Source organism: Ascaphus truei, chromosome 12 (genome assembly GCF_040206685.1).
Source record: "Ascaphus truei isolate aAscTru1 chromosome 12, aAscTru1.hap1, whole genome shotgun sequence".
Lineage (NCBI taxonomy): Eukaryota > Metazoa > Chordata > Amphibia > Anura > Ascaphidae > Ascaphus > Ascaphus truei.
The window spans coordinates 30,993,085-31,013,513 of NC_134494.1; the positions used below are offsets into that span (position 1 = coordinate 30,993,085).

At 41.5% G+C, this 20,429-nt stretch overlaps 1 protein-coding gene across 10 annotated transcripts in view; it reads left to right on the forward strand.

Annotated features, from left to right (window-relative positions):
* ANO5 (anoctamin 5) overlaps window positions 1-20,429 on the forward strand; it is a 77,129-nt gene that overhangs the window by 43,277 nt on the left and 13,423 nt on the right. For 7 of the 10 annotated variants that reach the window (XM_075567208.1, XM_075567209.1, XM_075567211.1 and 4 more), the window contains 11 exons: window positions 2,482-2,550; window positions 3,603-3,887; window positions 4,723-4,836; window positions 5,167-5,282; window positions 6,035-6,169; window positions 6,979-7,084; window positions 7,247-7,307; window positions 7,933-8,084; window positions 10,656-10,736; window positions 11,488-11,562; window positions 13,290-13,512. In XM_075567208.1, the coding sequence (XP_075423323.1) occupies window positions 2,482-2,550; window positions 3,603-3,887; window positions 4,723-4,836; window positions 5,167-5,282; window positions 6,035-6,169; window positions 6,979-7,084; window positions 7,247-7,307; window positions 7,933-8,084; window positions 10,656-10,736; window positions 11,488-11,562; window positions 13,290-13,512 (1,417 nt within the window). The remainder of the gene's footprint in view (window positions 1-2,481; window positions 2,551-3,602; window positions 3,888-4,722; window positions 4,837-5,166; window positions 5,283-6,034; window positions 6,170-6,978; window positions 7,085-7,246; window positions 7,308-7,932; window positions 8,085-10,655; window positions 10,737-11,487; window positions 11,563-13,289; window positions 13,513-20,429) is intronic. The other 3 variants (XM_075567212.1, XM_075567217.1, XM_075567213.1) reach the window with 2 other exon arrangements.

Here is a 20,429-nt window from a genome sequence, read left to right on the forward strand (position 1 = left end):
TCCTCACCCATTGACACGTTTGCATGATTCCTGCTTTCAAAGTGGTCTATTTTCTCTAAAGATATCTGCACAGTTCTGTTCTATTTTATCAAAATATATATTCTTGCCAATGCTGTGGACGTAATAAAAATGTGCCTGGGCTTCCTGCCATGCGACATCACCAGGACAACTGCTCCAATAAGTGACATGTTCAAGGCTGAGCTGACATTTGTCACAGCCAGAGAGGAAAGTCTAGTATATGAAAGGACAGAAATACATGGAGTGAGTGCTGTGACAGGCTGTTACATAATAGTTCACTATTACAGTATATTAAAAGTGTGTGTGTGTATATAATCTCTAAGTGACAGTTCATGTGGGACAAGAAGTTAATCTTGTTTGCAGTTCTAGTAAGACGTACATGCTTATCATGCAATCTTAGAGATAACCAACTGCAGGTTGCTGGACTTTTTCTCAGGTCTTCCAAACATCGTGAAATTAAAGTTAAATTCTAATCAGACATGTTGCACCCTTTCTGAAGTATGTTGTTCTTTGTATGTATAGTCCATACAACGGGGAGTGCAGACACGAGGGTTGGTCTGGCTTGCTGGGGAACCAGTGGATCCACAGGTCTGGCATGGACCACGGTAGATTACAAATCCCATCTAACCACCCCCCACCTGCCTAACTTCGTTGTTTGTGCAGCTGCAAGGCCTGCACGTGGGAGGGGGTTTCCTGCGGTTAGATTCCCGCTTAGCCGCTGCAGACAGAAAGCAATGTGAGAGGGATGTCCTTAGGACACTTTACCGTCCAAACCAGGGCTGGCCATCTCCAGTCCTCTGGGGCCACCAACAAGCCAGGTATTAGGGATATCCCTGCTTCAGCACAGGTGCCGCGGTCACAATAACTGAGCCACTGATTGAGTCACCTGTGCTGAAGCAGGGATATCCTTAAAGCCTGACCTGTTGTTGGTCCTTGAGGACTGGAGTTGGCCACTCCTCGTCTAAACAATATAAACTACAGGTATGACGCTACAGCGGCCGGTTTTGGCATGAATTGTGCAGGTATAAAGAGTGCAAAATGGTATGTCTAATTACACCTTGATAAAGTCCCTTTGGGATGAAACGCGTTGGTGCGTTAGCTCTCTCCTCATTTTTGTACACTCATTAAAATACCTTTTAACTGTTTATATGGAGTTGCCCTGAATTTATTTTTCTCTTTCTCATTGATGGATTTTGTGCTGTGCTCCTGTGCTCTACCCTTTCTGCATGCTAAACTAGAGGTCGAATTATGTGTTCAGCAAGTTACACAAAATTAAATACACAGTAAAATGAATTAAATATTTGCACAACTAACCTACTCTGTCTGACAAATTCAGCTCAGCCTTGAACATCTCCACGTCATACCATCTTCATTAACAATTGGATGGTATGAATATAAAACAATTGTACAAAGTGTGTGTGTGTACGTGTGTGTGTACGTGTGTGTGTACGTGTGTGTGTACGTGTGTGTGTACGTGTGTGTGTACGTGTGTGTGTCAGCTGTTACAGGAAACTGCTTTCTGCAGTTGCAGTTGTATATAAATAGACTTCCTTAGCTGCGCCACCTAGTGGCCGATAAGGTAAATTGTTATGGATCTATGAGTTACTGTACTTTAAAACATTGATTTTTTTTTTTTACATTTATTTTTTTAGAGGGGGAACCCCCCAGAAAATAACACTATTTATTTTCGTTTAATGCATTTTTACACTGGAAGTAAAGGCAAAAGGCACATTATAGGTTTAATCACCAAAAAAAGATGTGCACTGGCTGCACCTTTTACCGTACCAGGTATGTTATAGACCAGGAGAGGCCAATTCTAGTCCTCAACGGCCACCAGCTGCTCAGGTTTTAAGGATATTCCTGCTTCAGCACAGGTGACTCCTGTTGATTGAGCCACCTGTACTGAAGCAGGGATATCTTGAAAACCTGACCTGTTGGTGCCCCTTGAGGACTAGAATTGGCCACTCCCGTCATAGGCACTTGCTTTTTTTTTTTTTTAAACCCGATTTGAAACCAAAGTGGAGCCCCCTCCACTTCAGTTTCTGGCATCCGTGGGACTACCCTCGGCATGTGATCCTTCCCGGAGCTGTCATATGACATGGAAGCGCTTGGCACGCTCTAAATGTTTGTGTCATTTCAGTATTGTTAACGGAGTGCTACTGAACTTTATCCCTGAAAGGGCACCTTTTCAATGAAGTAAAAGCATCCCATTGGTGAAATGGAAACCGTGTAATTTGTGCGCTGATTTTTTTTTTTTTTTGCTGTTTGCTGGTAAAATGAAAAGGTAACTTAAAAAATAACGTTGCACTGCACTCAAGTGTTTGGATACATGGAGTAGGGTTTTTACTGCCAGAGAGTCTGGGATACTATGTAACAATACATTGACATGTCCGTGCTCTAATGCGGAAGGCTTTATAACGATTAATAATTTAAATGGCATTCTGTCCTCTGTTCTATCCCAAGGAAAGAAGAAAAGAATTTGAATTACATTTGCAGAACGCTGGACTGGAACTCGAGACGGAAGACAAAAAGGTGAGGGATATTATGCTGCATTGCGGTGCTCCAGGGTTAACGTGGAAGTCACAGACATTGATTCAATTGCCACAGTTCCTGCCACACTTTTTTATGCAACATACTCCTTTCTGCAAATAACTTTGTGAGTGTGTTGTTGGTGAAGGACAAGTGGGTGGAAATTGTTCAATTTTGCCCCTTTTCAAGTTTTCTGTAGAACAGACTGAATAAATTTCACCCACAAGGGGCCAAAAACACCATTCCTTCTACTCAATCTACATATTAAATGTCTCCTTTCTTGTTACCTCGAGTCTCCAGTCTGCTGTACTTGACATTTATAGTCTTGCATTCTGCAGTTGAATTCTGGAGCGATCAGTTACTAAAGATTTGCTTTCCAAGTTAGCTAATACGGCTGCAACCTTACACACACATACATACATACATACATACATACATACATACATACATACATACATACATACATACATACATACACACATACACACATACACACATACACATACATATACACACATACACACATACACACACATACATACACACACATACATACACACATACATACATGCATACACATACATACATACACACATACATACAGACATACAGACATACATACACACACATACACATACACACACACACATACACATACACACATACACACACATACACACACATACACACACATACACACACATACACACACACACACACATACACACACACACACACATACACACACACACACACACACACATACACACATACACACACTGCATGTTGCCATAGTAACAGTTGATGCAAAGGCAACAAATAATAATTTGGGGGGAAAAATTAAGTGACCTCAACCACAAACTATTATGACTTCTTGGGATCGGCATTGCTGCTTTAAATGAATTTTGTTTGAAGCATAGTTATGAAGTAGGGTTTGGAATGGAAACTCATCTTTAACCCGGTCACTTTTATGATTGGCTTGACACTGAAAATGCCATTGGTGGACCGTTCTCGTTTTCATCTCCTAACACTTCTGTTCCACTTGTTTCCCCCAGGAATCTGAAAATGGGAAAACGTATTTTGTTAAACTCCACGCCCCGTGGGAGGTGGTCTCCACCTACGCCGAAGTGCTCAACATCAAGGTGCCCATCAAGGAGAACGATATGGCTCTCCCAATGGAGAACCCGTTGGACTGTGTGCTGAAACCCTTCAAGCTCCCAGACCATGTCATGCACCCCGAGCCGGACTTCTTCACTGCCCCGTTCAGCAAGCAAAAACAAGAGCTTTTCCTCATCAATGATATGAACAACGTCTTCTCTCCGTCCACGCGAAACAGGATTGTAAGTAAATGCGGGCCTGCTGGTGGGGGAAACCTTGGACCCAGCTGGGAGGTGGAAGGCTGCTGTCTGAGCGATACAAAGTGCTGGGGATATTCCCACTGTTTACATGGGATTATGCCACTGTTCTCTTTGATTCCAACTTTATTTCACTGTATATAAAATCAGTAAACCTAAAGCAGGTCCAAAGTTGAATGCATGGTATTGGGTTACATTTCTGTACCATATAAATATAATATGAGCAAGGTGAACACACTAATATTCCTTTTATTAAAAATATTAAGCCTTACCATAATCATTAAGCTATTAGCGCACTTAAAAATCCCTGCCCAAAAACCCCCCACAAAAGTGATTGGATTGGAAGGGACAAGGAGTGGAAAATGATATTCATAAAACTATAATTAGATTATGCTTACAACAACAATTTAACATCTGGTTGCCCTTTTCCATCAAATCAATGACATTGCTTTTCCTGTAAGTTGTTTTATTTTTTTTTATTTTTGCTGAAACGGCAAGTTCTGTTAAAATCGTTATCCCGCGGTCAATGCACGGGTTATAGTTTCCATGTTTGTAAAACACACCCTATTGCTAATGCTATTGAGAGCCATTGTTCAATTTTCAAGACCCCTCCTTGGCAGAGGGGTTGTATTTCATGCCCCTCTGTGGAGAGGAGCAAGTGATTTTTTTTATATGTTTATTTATTACTTTATTTTGCAGTTCGGTGTTCGCCAACAGCCATATTTTCCTGGAGAAACCCCCATCTTTGGCAGATTCTGATACCTGTTATTGAAGCAAACCATTGCTTTATCATTCATGATGATTATTCTTCCACTTGCAGGTGTATTATATTCTCTCCCGCTGTCCCTATGGAACCGAAGAAGGGAAGAAAAAGTTTGGAATCAAGAGACTTCTAAACAATGGAACGTACACTGCTGCTTTCCCACTTCATGATGTATGTATCCTCTTATGATACCTGTTCAAAGTAGATCAGTGTAGCACTGAGCTAGTAATAGCAATGGCCTTATCAGGGAACGTTTGATTTATCTACTTCACTCTGTAGATTAGCATTTAAAATCCTCTTTCCATACAATTCATACTTGTCTTCTGGAGTACTAATGTTATGATTAAGGGAAATAAATGGAAGGGAATTTGCATCCTCTGATTTCTAGTAAGGCAGGATGCCATTGTATTATACGTGTTTTACTCCCAAATGCTCTTGTTTTGTACAATGCTGGTATGTAATCTTCTAACACAGTAATCTTTCTCTGTGACTTGCATTCAGTGCCAGTATTGGAAGAAAGCCAAGGATGAGAACTGTGAAAGTGAGAGGTTCACATTGTATATGCAGTGGGCCAAGTTCTCCCGGTTTTTCAAGGAGCAGCCACTGGATCTGATTAGGTAATTGTGAGAAGTAAAATGTATGTTTTTTTTGTAGGCTATCCTAATTGCACGCATGCACACTTTTGTCAACCTTGTTCATTGATGCACAGTAATATTGGTGACTTCCAGCAACTTGAGCCACTGCACACTGGGGTGGGTGCTTGTCATACGATGATGCCTGTCATTTGTTGACACAGCTCATGTAAACCCCTTCACCGCCACGGCGTGCTTTGCAGTATGTTGCAAGCAGGGAAGGGGTTAAATTTATATCTTCACATTTTTACTAAACGTAATGTGCGATTTTAGCTTCATTGCAAAGTCCTCAGATGGTTATCATTACATATGGCGCCATTGCACACTTCTGTGTCTGTATCCACGTAGCGTTGTAGTACTTGTGCACCTCCTGGTATTGCATATGACACTTTTTTTGTGGTGGCCCATACTCGTAACCCCTTTGCTGCCAAAGTGTCCCAAAATATAAAGTGTTGCTGTGCTCGCTGGCGGCAAAAATACAGCTGTAATCGCCAAGAGGAGGAGAGCCCATGTGTATACTAGTGTCGTTCTGCTGGGGTTTGATGTGGGCTACACAATGTTAGTAATGGCTAATAAGTTTTACAAATGTAATTACTGTGTTGGGGCTTTTACTTTATAAACTGCAATAGATTTAGGTTTTTGGACACATGTCGTTTTGATTCGTATTAACTACTATTACTGTATACTGCTGCTTTAATGTTGTCAATATCCTTACATTTCTCCACCTCTGTGTCCAGGAAATACTATGGCGAGAAGATTGGAGTTTATTTTGCTTGGCTGGGTTTCTATACGGAAATGTTGTTCTTTGCTGCCATCGTTGGCTTCATATGTTTCCTTTACGGCTTGATAACAATGGATGAAAGCACCAGTAGGTAAGCTTTCTAACCGTACTACAAGATAAACGTAGATTTTTCTTTTTTTGTCGGACTACAATCAAGATTTCACTCTCATCTGCTGTCCAGAGGCCTACAGTAAACTTATCCAGTACCCTGCAGTCATCTCTACTAGTGTAAGGGGGAAAATGAATAGTAAAAAGGACTATTTAGCCCTTGTGCTTTGTTTTTATCCTTTAGATACAAACCACCCGATCTGCATTAAAACGACATTTTGTGCATGTGTTTGCAATGGTCTCCCTCCAACTGTTACTAAAACTATAATTATGTACTACAGTTCAAGTCCAATCTTTGTGGGCTATTGTATCTTATTAAATGGGTTATTTTAAAAATGTCTTAATATAATTTGCAATTGTCCACTATTTAATTTTTCTAGCGTCTGCCCAATGTGGCAAATGATCAATACGATAGACGGAATGCATGGAAAGGCTACATGTTTCTGGGGCTTGATGCATGGACAGATTATATGTTACGGACTTCAGAAACAGAAAGCATTATACCCGGATCACTGTTGTAACATAGCTGTGGTACCTCTGTTCAACTCCAGTCCTCTAGCGCCACCCCCCTCTCCCCGCCCTCCAACAGGTCAGGTTTTTACAATATCCCCGCTTCAGCCTCTGAGCCACCTGTGCTGAAGCAGGGACAGATTGACCCACCTGTGCTGAAGCAGGGACTGATTGAGCTACCTGTGCTGAAGCAGGGATATCCTGAAAACCTGACCCGTTGGGGAGGGGGGGGCTTGAGGAATGGAGTTGCGCGCCCCTGATCCAACGTTCTTGTCTCTGCAGCAAAGAGATCTGCGATCCGGAAATCGGGGGACAGATCATCATGTGCCCTCTGTGTGATCAACGATGTGAATTCTGGAGGCTCAACTCCACGTGTGAACCATCACAGGCAAGTGGAACCAGCAAATGTTGGGCTTCAGTTCCATACATAGTTACATAGTAGATGAGGTTGAAAAAAGACATAGGTCCATCAAGTTCAACCTATGCTAAATTTAGACAACACAATACGTGGTTTTAACGTTCACTAATTTGTATTTCTCTTTGTGTGCAGTATTCACACTTGTTTGACAACGTGGCCACATTGTTTTTTGCAATTTTCATGGGAATATGGGGTGAGTACACTACACCTGTATTATTTTGTCCCCCACAATCTGTCTTGCATGCGCTTGTTTGTTTATTATTCCTAGATCTCCACACATCCATTTTTAATTCAATTACTTAAGGTATGTTTAAAAGCCCAGGAGAACAAACTGAATAAAACAAAGTGTATCTCCTGTCAGTCATGTTATTTCCTACACTGGGTGATGTGTCCAATTCTGACTTCTGTGGTTTAAAGAAGGGCCAGGGCAGTTACACTATAGGCAGTAATATAGTTGGCATTGTATGCATTATTTGGGTTTGAACTGTATAAGAAGGTTCCTAATATTTCTTCCCCTTAAGCTCGGGAAGTTAAAATATATTACGTAGAAGCTTGCTCATACTCACAAATATACATCTTCTAATGCACTGCGTCCTAACTCCAGTCCTCAAGGAGCCCTAACAGTCCAGGTTTTAAGGCTCTACTCACATTATCACCGGTTGCTCAATCATTTTGACCGAACCACCTGTGCTCAAGCGGGGATATCCTTAAAACCAGGACTGCTGGTGGGGCGGGGGTTCCTTGAGTTGGAAAACACTGTTCTAGTGGAAGCTGTGGTCCAGGATTAGTGTTGCTTCAGTTGTTGCTGTGCTTTGCAGTAACCCTGTTCTTGGAGTTTTGGAAGCGGAGACAAGCCAGGTTGGAATATGAGTGGGACTTAGTTGATTTTGAAGAGGAGCAGCAGCAGCTCCAGCTTAGACCAGAATATGAAGCCAAATGTACTCAGAAAAAGAGGAATCCTGTAACCCAGGTAAGCAATATCGATGTTTAATGTCTAATCTCTTGTCCTAAGCAGGTCATATTTTTCTATTGGTGCCATCAAGTGCTGATGTAGGGGGAAGGGTCTGGTAGTTGATGAACTTTAACATTTTATTTGCACGCATGTGTTTCTGTCTTATTTATGAATTTGAGTGTTTTAATGATGGAATAAATGAATGTTTACTCTGAATGTAAGATGCATAAACAATTGTTTGCATGAGGGTGGGAGTCGAGTATACATTCATGACTCAGGATTTCAGTATCTCAAGAGATATTTGACTTTATCCTTCAAGTAAGGCTCTGGTATCTGTTTTCTCATGACAGTCGTCACCAAATCAAACCAACTATGTACTTTTATCTAAATAAATGTCTTGACTAACATAGTCGGTATTGAATTTACGTGCAGATTAGGAGGAACGCAAACCACCATGTGTACCCCATTTCCATCTACAAATTGCGTTTTACATGGTAGATGAGGTTGAGAAAAGACAAATGTCCATAGAGCTCAACATATGTTACATTTAGATGATCTAGGACAGAGGTCCCCAACTTCAGTCCTCAAGGACCCCTAACAGTGCAGGTTTTACGGATGCCCCTGCTAGAGCACAGGTGGTTCAGTCAAAATGATTGGGCCACCTGTGCTAATGAGAGGCTATCCTTAAATCCTGCACTGTTAGCGGTCCTTGAGGACTGGAGTTGGGGACCTCTGGTGTAGGATATGCATCTATTTATATTTACAATGTGTTTTATGTTGGTTAAAGCAGTATTATCCACATCCATTCAAATAGCTTAAATTATGTCTAAAACCTTTTGCATGTTGTACATGTAATTTTCTTCCTGTTGATGACACTCCTGCAAATGTACCATTCAGAGGCTGATGTTGTAATCTAGACCAGAGGTGTTCAACTCCAGTCCTCAAGCCCCACTCACCCAAAAGGTCAGGTTTTCAGTTCCAAGACTGAGCCTCTGATTGGGCCACCTGTTTTTAAGCATGGACTGATTGAGCCAATTGTGCTGAAGCTGGGACATCCTGAAAACCTGACCTGTTGGGGGGGGGGGCTTGAGGACTGGAGTTGAGCGCCCCATATCTAGACCTTTTGAACAAAATGGAAGTGCACCCCGTCATGTACCTGAGCTCGTTGGGTGCTCGATCCTGGCAGGGAGTACAACTGCTGATATCAATGCATCCATTAAATGGAAAGGCACGCCAAACTCAAAGTCCTGATGAAGGTGTTATTACTGCACTGAAACATTGATATTTTAGAATAAAGATTTGTTGTTTTTGTATACATCTCTGGTGTGCCGCCCCCTTTCTAAGAATGCAACTAGACCTATATCACAGGACTCATCTGGTCTCCGGTAATCGCATTGTGCCAATCGTACATTTTGCCCAGTAATGGTTGTACCTTCCATTGTGCTGGGCCGAGAAAGGACCTGTTGCTTTCACTCTTGCTACCCCTTATTTCCTTTACATTTGACCATAGATAATATTTCAATGGTTTTGAAACACCAATTTCAGTATCTAACTTTACTGAAGAACTAGTCTACAGAATGAAACAAACTAATTCAAAGAGACCATATTTATTCTCTAAAAACACGTTTGGGTCTCCCAATTTTTTGACACTCTGGGGGAGCCATTATTGGCTCACCTACCTCCTGATATCAACACCAACTTCATAACTGATTCCGATTTTAGTACAAGAATGACGTGTGTTGTGCGGAGTAAGCGGTCACTGCAGAGTCCAATGTTTATTACTTACCTGTGTGCGTAAAACGGCACTGTCAAACAATACAATCAAAAGGGATTCCCATTATTATCAAATCTCCTTCTTCATATCAAAGAAGGTTTCATTTTTGCGAATGAAAAATGTCCTGATTACTATGTGAGTGGGACTCCAGCCTTGGCACTCCTTGATAACTCTAGGCATGTGTGAGAAACATAAATATAAAGTGGATTTGTCTTGGCAGCTCATTTAATGTCTCATCAGAGTCCCTCCAGGCGCATTTTAAGAAGACAAAGTAAAAAAAGAAAAAAACACGCTCTTTTACGAGTTGGCGCACCTGAATGGGTGTTAACTCCCATTCAAGTCAGTGAGAGGTGACACCTGGCCAGTTGAGTTAACTTGTAACAGAGCTTAATGGATATCCCCCTTAGTCGAATGTTGGGTCATCTTCCCTTATTTAATGAACTTCATCAATTTAATTATACTGTAACTTGGCATCTATGGAATAGGGAACGTATGCAGTATGAGTACTCTTAGTTTCTAGGAAACCTGAAACAAATGACTAACGTCATGTTGCCTTTGGCAATACAATCCGCATTTATAGACTTGCCATTCAGGCTCTTGTCTTCCGGGCACCAAACCTGAATTTTCAGTAAAGATGTCTTATTTTTAGCCGAGTTACATAGTGCAAATTATATAACCATGGCAGTCATTGTGCAGTACACGTAACACATTTTTATTGTCTTGTATTTTTCTGGTTTCCCATGCACTACATGCTGATCGCCGTACTTCTGGTAATGTGACCCAATTGTTGCACATTAGCATCTCTGCATTTATAGGAACTAGAACTGGTTGCAAAACGAAGCGCATTAAATATCCTTGGGAAACTATTCTTGTGCTGGATGTCGATTTTCTTCTGGGTAAGGAAAGTGAACGAAAGCTCGGCTACCTGATAAATGGAAACTAACCAGATTAACTTTTCTGTTGGTGTATCTACTTTTTATTGCAACACTGTCAAGGGAAGTCTTTTGGAGCTGTTCTCAACCTTGTTGCTGCGTGAAATATTACAACACCTACTTTGCAAATCATCCCTGTTTTATGGGGGGGAAAAAACTAATGCAAATGCATCGTCTGGAAACTTGATTGTGACATCTGCTATATACTTTCATATTTTAAATATGAAACCGAATCTCTCCCTTCCACTTGCTGGAACATAACCCATTTTAAGATGGTCTTGAAGAGCATGGTGTCATGCATTTCAGCCTCATTGCTAAATATTGAAGTGTGCTTATACCAACTTAATAAAACACTCCATTGAGTATCTTGATGGTGGTCCAACTCCTTAGTATCCAATGAGTGCACCTGTTCAGAAAGTCTATAACTGGGATATAATTGATTCCCTTCAGTTGTACATGAACCTGTGCATCTGCACTGAAGGGGTTGCATGTATGTCTTCTAGCACCCTCCAAATCCTGCTGTAAACCCATGCTGTCTAGGATCTGTGAGACCATAGATCATGAAGAATCCACAGTACAAAGAACATGGATGGTTTCTCCATTGTGGGTGTATTGTACTTCCTCGAAGCACTTGGCAATGTCCTGTATTCTTCTTTATGGCTAGTGGTTTTCTACTTGATGGTGAATTGTGGCCTTGCTTGCTTGACTGTTTCAGGAGATGGAACCTTATTTGCCTGTAACTAGCAAAGCAGCACGGTTCTGCTTCTCGGGAGCTACAGTGTTATTCTGGGTGAGCATCTTTTTATCTCTAATACTTCCCTAACATCTGTCTCTTGTGTTTCTTCCATGTTTTCCTGTCCTTTTCTGGTGGACTTTGCTTGTTCAAGGCCTAAAGATCTTGTTGAATTCTGTGATAAAGCAGAATCTACAATGGTCGTTGCTTTTTGTTTTTTGGTTACCCAGTTTAAACCATTGTCAAAAAATGACAAAGATTAATATGTATTTTATTTATTTTTATTTTGTTTGCATGTCTAGTGCAAACACTGCATTACATGAAAAAGTAGTGTAATACCCACATATGCAGCAGATTAATGTTACACCACAGTAATAATGCATCTGGTTTTCTCTAGTACTTTTAGCATTCATTGTCTATAAAAAAAAATACTTCCAAAATCAGTGAAACAGAAGTACTATATCCAGTGTGAAAAACGATCCAGATGGGGATCACTCATAAAAATAAGAGATTTTAGTGGATCATACAAAAGACCCCTACAGAGGCAGCAAAAACACAGCGCGTTTCACACATGTAGCACTTCATCATGATACCATTTCGCGATCCCGGTTATAACGCGGCCTCATTCTGTGGACCCCGAGCACTGTGTTATAACGGGGTTCAGCTGTATAAGGATTAGTAGCCTAGCTACATCAAGTGAAATTCCCCCCTGTATTCTCAAACAATCAGCAGTGTAAAAATGCATAATAATAATGCAGACTTAAAAACTGCATGTGTTGGGCAGAATTGTAATGGAACAATTTAATGAATTTGACTTTTTAAAAAGCGCACAAATTCGTATGTAGGCCTTGCATATTGACGGTGATGTAATGACCAACTACTTTCTTTGTGCAGGTAGAACACTGAATATATGTTCACATTTTTTAAAACATTCACATGTGCACAGCGTGCATTTAACCCTAAAAGTTGTCTATTGTTACAATATAGTTTACCCTGGGTACAAATCTTTTATGGTGTACTGGCAAGTAGATTGTACATTTAGATTTCTACATTAACTGTTTCATTGTCCATAACTGTGTTGTGTCTTGTAATTTAACAAAAGTGTGCACTTGAGTGGCTTGCCAAAACAGCAGTCAAAGATGAGAATTATACCTCTTTAAGGCCTTGGACATGGTGAAGGGAAGAGCACTGAGCAGCACTGATGCTCATGCTCTCCTGCTCAAGCAGGAGCTTTTATCGTGTCCCTGCATCAACGTCAGCGAGCGCGCTTGTGTGCCGGATGGGAGGCGGAGCGGGAGGCGGGGCTAGCATGCCATGTCACTGCGCCGACGTCACTGACTGCCATAGGCTTTTGGCAGTCACGTGACTGGCCCTGCTCTTCCCTCAGCGGGAAAACTTAATTTTCTCTGTCGGCTGCAATTCGATACGCCTCCGCACGCGCCGTCTAAAGCCGTGCTGATAGGGATAATATTTCCCCTCGGCGCGGGTCAGCACGGTCTTTTTGACCATGTCCGAGGCCAAAGTCTAATACACAAGTACCACAATAAGTGTATTGGGCTGAGTTGACCAAAAATGTTAATATTTCCTGCTCCAAATTTGATTTTACAAAAATGTTATAGGTGAACCGAATGACATTCACACAATATCCTGCCTCTAAACTTCTGCAGATTAAACGTCGGTAAAATTCTCAACTCTAATGGCATGCGTAAACCTAGTAAAAGCTTTTATACCAGGTTAGAATCTGTATGAATGTAATATTTTGACATGCGTTTTTCTTGTTCAAGATTTCCCTAATCATAGCCAGTATGATCGCGGTCATAGTATATCGTCTGGCAGTGTATGCGGCGTTCGCCAGCGTTATGGAAAATAATCACAGCCTGCAGCCCATCAGTGGCTTGTTAACTCCACAGCTGGCAACATCAGTCACAGCCTCCTGTCTGAACTTCATCATCATCATGATTCTGAACTTCTTATACGAACGAGTAGCCATCTGGATTACTGACATGGGTAAGGCATAGCTTAGAAACACACAACTGGTATATAAAGCAACTGGGAAGCCAAAAATTAAATCCTGATAATAAGCAACTGAGTAGACTTCAAATTAATCGGATTGCTCCATGTTTTAGCAGAGTCGGTTTCAGGGGAGTCTTGGTTTTCTACTCCAGGATTCGCTTGAAATGCCCATGTGTTCAATAACTGATGACTGATTAAACCAGTTTGCACCACTCAGGGATAAACCCCAATAATTTCCCTAGTTAAGTAAAGTCCCACAGTGCTTGCATTGGACCTCCCACTTCAAAAATAGCATTATTATAGGCTACTCCTTCCCCTATTCTCTCGGACAAAAGTTAAGACGGACATAGATACATGTAAGTAATTATTATTATTTTCTTTCTTTCAAGTAATAAAGTCTGCACATGCATTGGATATTCCCATTGCTCCCACTGTATTATTTTATTTATTTATTTATAAAATATTTTACCAGGAAGTAATACATTGAGAGTTACCTCTCATTTTCAAGTATGTCCTGGGCACAGAGTAAAACAAATAATACATGGTTACAAGTACAGTTACATAAATGAACAAGGTATACATTATATACAGAGACATTGCGTGCACAGTTAAAGAAAATATATATTATGAGCGTATGAAACAGTTACAGACCAGATTAAAGTGTGAGACAGCCTTAGATTTGAAAGAACTTAAGCTGGTGGTGGATATGAGAGTCTCTGGTAGGTTGTTCCAGTTTTGGGGTGCACGGAAGGAGAAGGAGGAACGTCCGGATACTTTGTTGAGCCTTGGGACCATGAATAGTCTTTTGGAGTCTGATCTCAGGTGATAGGTGCTGTATTTGGTAGGGGTGAGGAGCTTGTTCAGGTAGCTGGGTAGCTTGCCCAGAAAGTATTTAAGGGTGAGACAGGAAAGGTGAACTTTGCGCCTAGACTCTAGTGATGACCAATCTAGTTCTTTGAGCATTTCGCAGTGATGTGTGTTATAGTTGCATTGGAGAACAAAACGACAAATTGAATTGTAGAGGGTGTCAAGTTTGCTAAGGTGGGTTTGAGGAGCCGAGCCATATACTATGTCTCCATAGTCAATAATTGGCATTAGCATCTGCTGTGCAATACGCTTTCTGACCAGGAGACTTAGGGAGGATTTGTTCCTGTAAAGTACCCCTAGTTTGGCATAGGTCTTGGTTGTCAGGGTATCAATGTGCATCCCGAATGTTAAGTGGGAGTCCAACCACATGCCCTGGTATTTAAAACTAGTGATAGGTGTTAGGGTGGTGTTAGCGTTGGTTCTAATCAGGAGCTCAGTCACTGGAATCTTTACAAATTTAGTCTTGGTCCCAAATACCATTGTTACAGTCTTGTCAGTGTTTAAAAACAGTTTGTTTTGGGAAATCCAGTTTTCGAGTCAGAGAGGCTATGGCTGTGTGCATATAGGATTGTGTAATCTGCATACATGTGTATTGAGGCTTCCTTACAAGCTGTGGGAAGATCATTAATGAACACTGAGAAGAGTAGGGGCCCCAGAACAGAGCCTTGCGGGACACCACAGGTGATATCCAGGGGGTTGGAGTTAGAGCCTGAGATGGACACATGTTGGGATCTTCCTGATAGGTAGGACTGAAACCAGTTTAAAGCATGTTTCCCTATTCCAGAGCTCTGGAGTTTGGTAAGCAGGATAACATGATCAACTGTGTCAAAAGCCTTTGCAAAATCTAGGAATACTGCACCAGTGAGTTGTCCCCGTTCCATTCCACACTGGATTTCATTGCAAACTTTTAGCAGGGTAGTTACGGTGGAGTGTTTGGGACAAAACCCAGACTGGAATTGGCTAGGGAAATTTGTCTTGGTGTAGAAATCGCTTAATTGGGAGTGGACACATTTTTCCATTACTTTGGTTAGAATTGGAAGAAGTGAGATTGGCCTGTAGTTTGAGACAGTGTTTTTGTCCCCACTTTTGAAGATTGGGACAACTCTGGCAGTTTTCCAGGTCTTAAGGATATGGCCTGCAGACAGGATAGAGTTGACTATGGACGCAATTGGTTTGGCAATGGCTGGGGCACCAAGTCGTAGGAACCTAGATTGTAGTAAGTTGGGTCCACATTGGCTGCTTAGTTTTAGTTTGAGGAGCGCTTGTGTAATCTCCTCTTCAGATACTGGGCTAAATTGAAAGTTGTGGGCAGTGTTGGGAGGGGGTGGGACTGTAGGGATACTCCCAGGATGAGATTCATGTTTGGGGTTTGTGCTGCGTTTCGCTAATAAGTTAGTGGCACACCCCACAAAGTAATCATTGAATGCATTTGCAATGTCAGTGGGGTTTGTCAGAGTAATATCCCCCTTAGTGATATTACTTGGTTGTTGATGGTTAGGAGGCTGGAATATATGGTTGATAACCTTCCAGAAGTTAGCTGGGTTTGATGTATTTTGGTGGAGATTGTCAGCGTAATATTGTGCTTTTGCATGCCTTGTTTGCCTTGTGCACATGTTCCGCATGCATCTGTAGTGATTGAGATCCTTGGTAGTGACAGTTACTTTGTAGCTTTTCCACAAGGCATCCCTGAACTGGTAGAGTGCTATAAGGTCAGGTGTAACCCATGGAAGGTGGGCCCCCCGTACCCTTATTTTGCGTAGTGGAGCATGGGTATCGCAGAGTTTTAAGAACTCGGATTGGAAATAGTCGAGCGCAGAATCGGGGTTGGGAATTAAATCGATTCTGTGCCATGGGCAGTTGGTAAGGTCATCCAGAAACTGTTGTGGGTTAAAGTTTTTAAATGTTCTAGTGAGGAGAACTTTAGGGCTTGAATGGGGCGGTTTAATTTTCCTTACACAGTACACTATTGCATGGTCACTGAAAATATCAGGAAGGATGCCAGAGGATTGGATTCTGCTGGGGTTTGAGGAGAGAATCCAGTCTAGCAAGGAATGGTTATGCGATTTCAGGTTTATCCGTGTGGGTTGGGAAATTAGTTGCGATAGGTTAAGTGACTTGAGTTGTATCTGGATTTTGTGGTTTTTAGGGTCAAGCCAATTGAAGTTGAAATCCCCAAGAACCAGCAGCTCACTCTTCTCATTCAGAGAGGAAATGGAGCCAAGAAATTGGGTGATATCAGTCAAGGATTGTAGAGGGGCTTTAGGGGGGCGGTAGATGCCAGCAAGCAAGATGGGCTTAGAAAAGGGGAGGCAGATTTTGCCAACTAGAGTTTCAAAAGAGGGTGGACTTGGTGGGCAATTTAACAGTGTAAATTGTAAGGTGTCTGCAATATAAAATAACACCCCTCCTCCTCTCTTTGACCTATCTCTCCTAAAAATGGAGTATCCCTGAATGGCGATATTTGCATCAGGGGTTTTAGGGGATAGCCATGTTTCTGTAAGAACGATGGCTTTGGGTTTATGCATAAAGCACCATGCCCTTAGTTCGTCCAGTTTGGGCAGCAGGCTCCGGATATTTATATGGGTGACAGATAGCCCTTTTTGGAATTTAAAGGTGGAATTCTCAGGGGCATGGGACAGAGCTGAAATGGGAGGACCTGGGTTAGGTTCAATATCACCTGCTAAAGAGAGTAATAGTATGAGTAGAAATTTGGGTAGTTGTTTGCAAGTTGTAGATTTGTGGTGTTTTCCATTAGAGTGAGCAGTGGTTGGAGTGCTGGTTTTTAGAGTTCTCCACCAACATTCAGTAGATAGTGCAAGGCTTTTGAGTAGTCCAGGGTGTATGGTGATGTTGGGTGTGGGCCAGGATGGAGGAGTTTGTAGTGGACAGAGGGAGTAACATCTCCATGAGACCAGGAGAAAGAAAAAAATTAAAATACATAGCAGGTTCATGATGGCAGCGGTAGGCAGTGCTGCAAGGAGCTGTTGTGAGCAGAGTGAGTGTGAGCAGACTAAACAGCAGGTGTGTGCCTGTTCCTTGTCAAATGTTTAGCTGTATTGCAATGCTAGAGTCAGTTCAGGGTTTCAGTGTATTGTGCAGTCAGTTTTGGGAGAGACTGCAATGAGTAAGTTGTAAAGGGGTGGGGGTTGAAATAGGCAGGTTAGCAAGCATGGGATCATAGTGTGATCTGAATAGCTTACCGTTTGTTGTCTTGAGTAAAAGAGTTTGCAGAAAGAAGCAGTCCCCAGTCACCTCTAGTCAAACTGTAGTCTAACTGTATTTATCACTTAAAAAGCTCACTTTAAATGCCTCGCTGTCTAATGCCTAATGCAGTTCCTGCAAAGATGCAGGAAAGGTGTTGGTATTATACAGATAAAAGCAGTCACATGACCCTCCCCCTCCCCAATCAATCAGCTTGTTCCATTTGGTCAATTAACAGCAGAGTTAAGAGGGAAGAAAAAAAACAAAAACTTTTTACATTCAAACATACTAACTTATATCAATTCTACAAGCCCAGGTTCAGTCTTTTACACAGGGTTTCAGCATCAGGAACATACTTATATCAATTATATCAATTCTACAAGCCCAGATTCAGTCTTTGTATGACAAAAAGAAACCCAATGGGTAGCATCACCAATGCATTCCTGACACTATATTGTTTAACCACAATCTTTGGTTAACAACAAATCTGAGCCAACAGGAAGAGGGGATTGGTTAATTAAAATAGAGGATTTGAAGCTTATTTTACCAGTTGGCGCCCTCTAGTGTTCCGAGCACATTCCTATTAGTAGAGTTGGTACAAACTGGTTTTATTGTCATGTCTGGGAATAGGAAATCTGTTCAAATATTTTGTCAAAATAATAAGTGTCGGTTTGTTTGTCACACTGTCTCCTGCCACCTTTTTGCTACCGGGTCATGTTCAACATCAATGAAATGTTCTCCAGGAGTACATTCAAGGAAAATGATCTGATATTTTTGCATTTCCAGAGTTTCAACCATGGAATTGTAGTCTCTACTCTACCATAACCAGTCTGTCCCCCCCCCCCCCTCCCCTGAATGTTTTTTGTTTATAAATGATTTAAAAGCTTACAATTTAAAGCCGTCCGTTAATGACTAGTCATTTCTCCAAACTACTACAGTACATAGTCTCCAAAATGTGTATGACTTGTTCTTTACTTGCAGTATGTCCCATACACGTGCATGGGCTGTGATAGTACTGTACATTTAGAATGAATTAATAAAAAAATAGAAAAAATTGGTCAAATAGATTTTTATTGGGGTCTTCTGAGAAGGAGCTTGCAAGATGGCAGCCAAAGCAAGGAGCTCTTGCTGAAGCTAGGTCTGACAAGGATGTAAACACAACACAAGGAGACGAACAAAGAAAAGAAGGTAAAGAACCACAACCGGCTCCAGTAATAAAAATAACAACTTAGCAGCTGTGCTGCCGCCGGAGAGTCCCAGAACTAAAATAATATGGGGCCTACCTTGTGGCGCAAAGGGGTAACCGTGGCCGGCATTTGAGCGGAGGCTGCTTGGTCGAGTCTTGTGGACCTGCGTGCTGGGAAGATGGCAGCTGGTGGAGACCTGTTAGCTCTGGGTGAGCCGGGGCAGCTGGATTGGTAGGTTTGGCTCGGTGCCGCTGCTTGTTGGCGAGGCCTCTGTCGGAGTATCTGCAGGAAAGATCTCTACACAGACATGGTTTCATAGTCCAGGAGAACTAAACTGGTGGGATTGTACAGAGGCAGAGCATACTGTATGTACACTAAATAATCCTGTGTAATAATAAAAATAGCATTTTAAAGTAAAAGCAAACCACAAAGCCTAATCAAGGCCTCGGAGACCAAGCCTGGAAGTGTCCATGATGAGGAAAACACTGGACCCATATACCCTTCTATTTTGTGTTCCATACCTACAGTAAGCTCATTATATTTAAGTCATGGAACTTGGTCATTCAAGCTCTGTTAAAAACAGTCCAAAGGGCTATTATCTAACAGAAATGTCAGGGTGAAAATTGTGGCCTGGTGGATGTGCTCCCCCCACACCCACATAAAAAAAATGGGGGCAAATGGTGTATATATCTTTATAGAGCAGTGTATCAAGAATACATGAACAGCTTCAAGAAAAATATCTGACTGAGTTGGGAAATGTTACGGAAGCAGCAAAGCTGTTAAAAACAGAGAGGCAATGAGAGTTTTCTCGTATGGTGTAGAAGACTACCCGTGGAGAAGAGGTGCCACAACTGCAAACTCGATCAGCAGAAAGTATTGCTAAACCTTTCACAAACATTGAAGCCTACAGTATATTCAACAAGAGGTTGGTTTAATGGACCGGTTATTAAGAGCAAAAACGTAGCTTTGCACAACAAAATCAACACTCTGATCTAGAACAAAGACGTACACCGTTGGAAGATGAGGTGGAACATCGGGCAGTATAAATAGCATCACTGCAAAAGACTAAAGCCGCGCTGCTAGCAAAATTTGAGACCAAGAACACAGAGAAACAATTTGTTTTGTAGGCATACCACAGAGTGCCTGCAATCCAACATAAACTGCTCTCCTTCTCCTTTCCATCATTGGAGTTATATTGTTCTGCGGGTTGGAGATTCACCAGATACCTTGTCAAATTAAAAGCTTTAGAGCGCTTTTAAATACATAATGGAGAATGATGAAAGAGAGGAAACACCCTTTAACTTGCACTCGGTGTCACAATTGATATGATTATTCAAGTTAATACTTATTATTTTATTATATAAAATTAAAAAAGAATTCCATAAACAGCTAATCTTGATCATGTACATACATTAGAACAGCAATCAGAAACATATATACATACATAATGGAAAAATAATTAGCTAAAGATGAACATGATGGCAATACATTCCTCTTTTGGAATGTGGCCAAAGTGGGGTTATGATATTTTGTTACAAAAGGAAAGAGATTAAATTAGAGGTTTAATGAGCTAACAACAAGCCTACAAGGAGTTCAAACAAAATCCCAATGCCCAAGCAAAGAGATCTTTTAGGTTACTAAATGCACAGGATATAT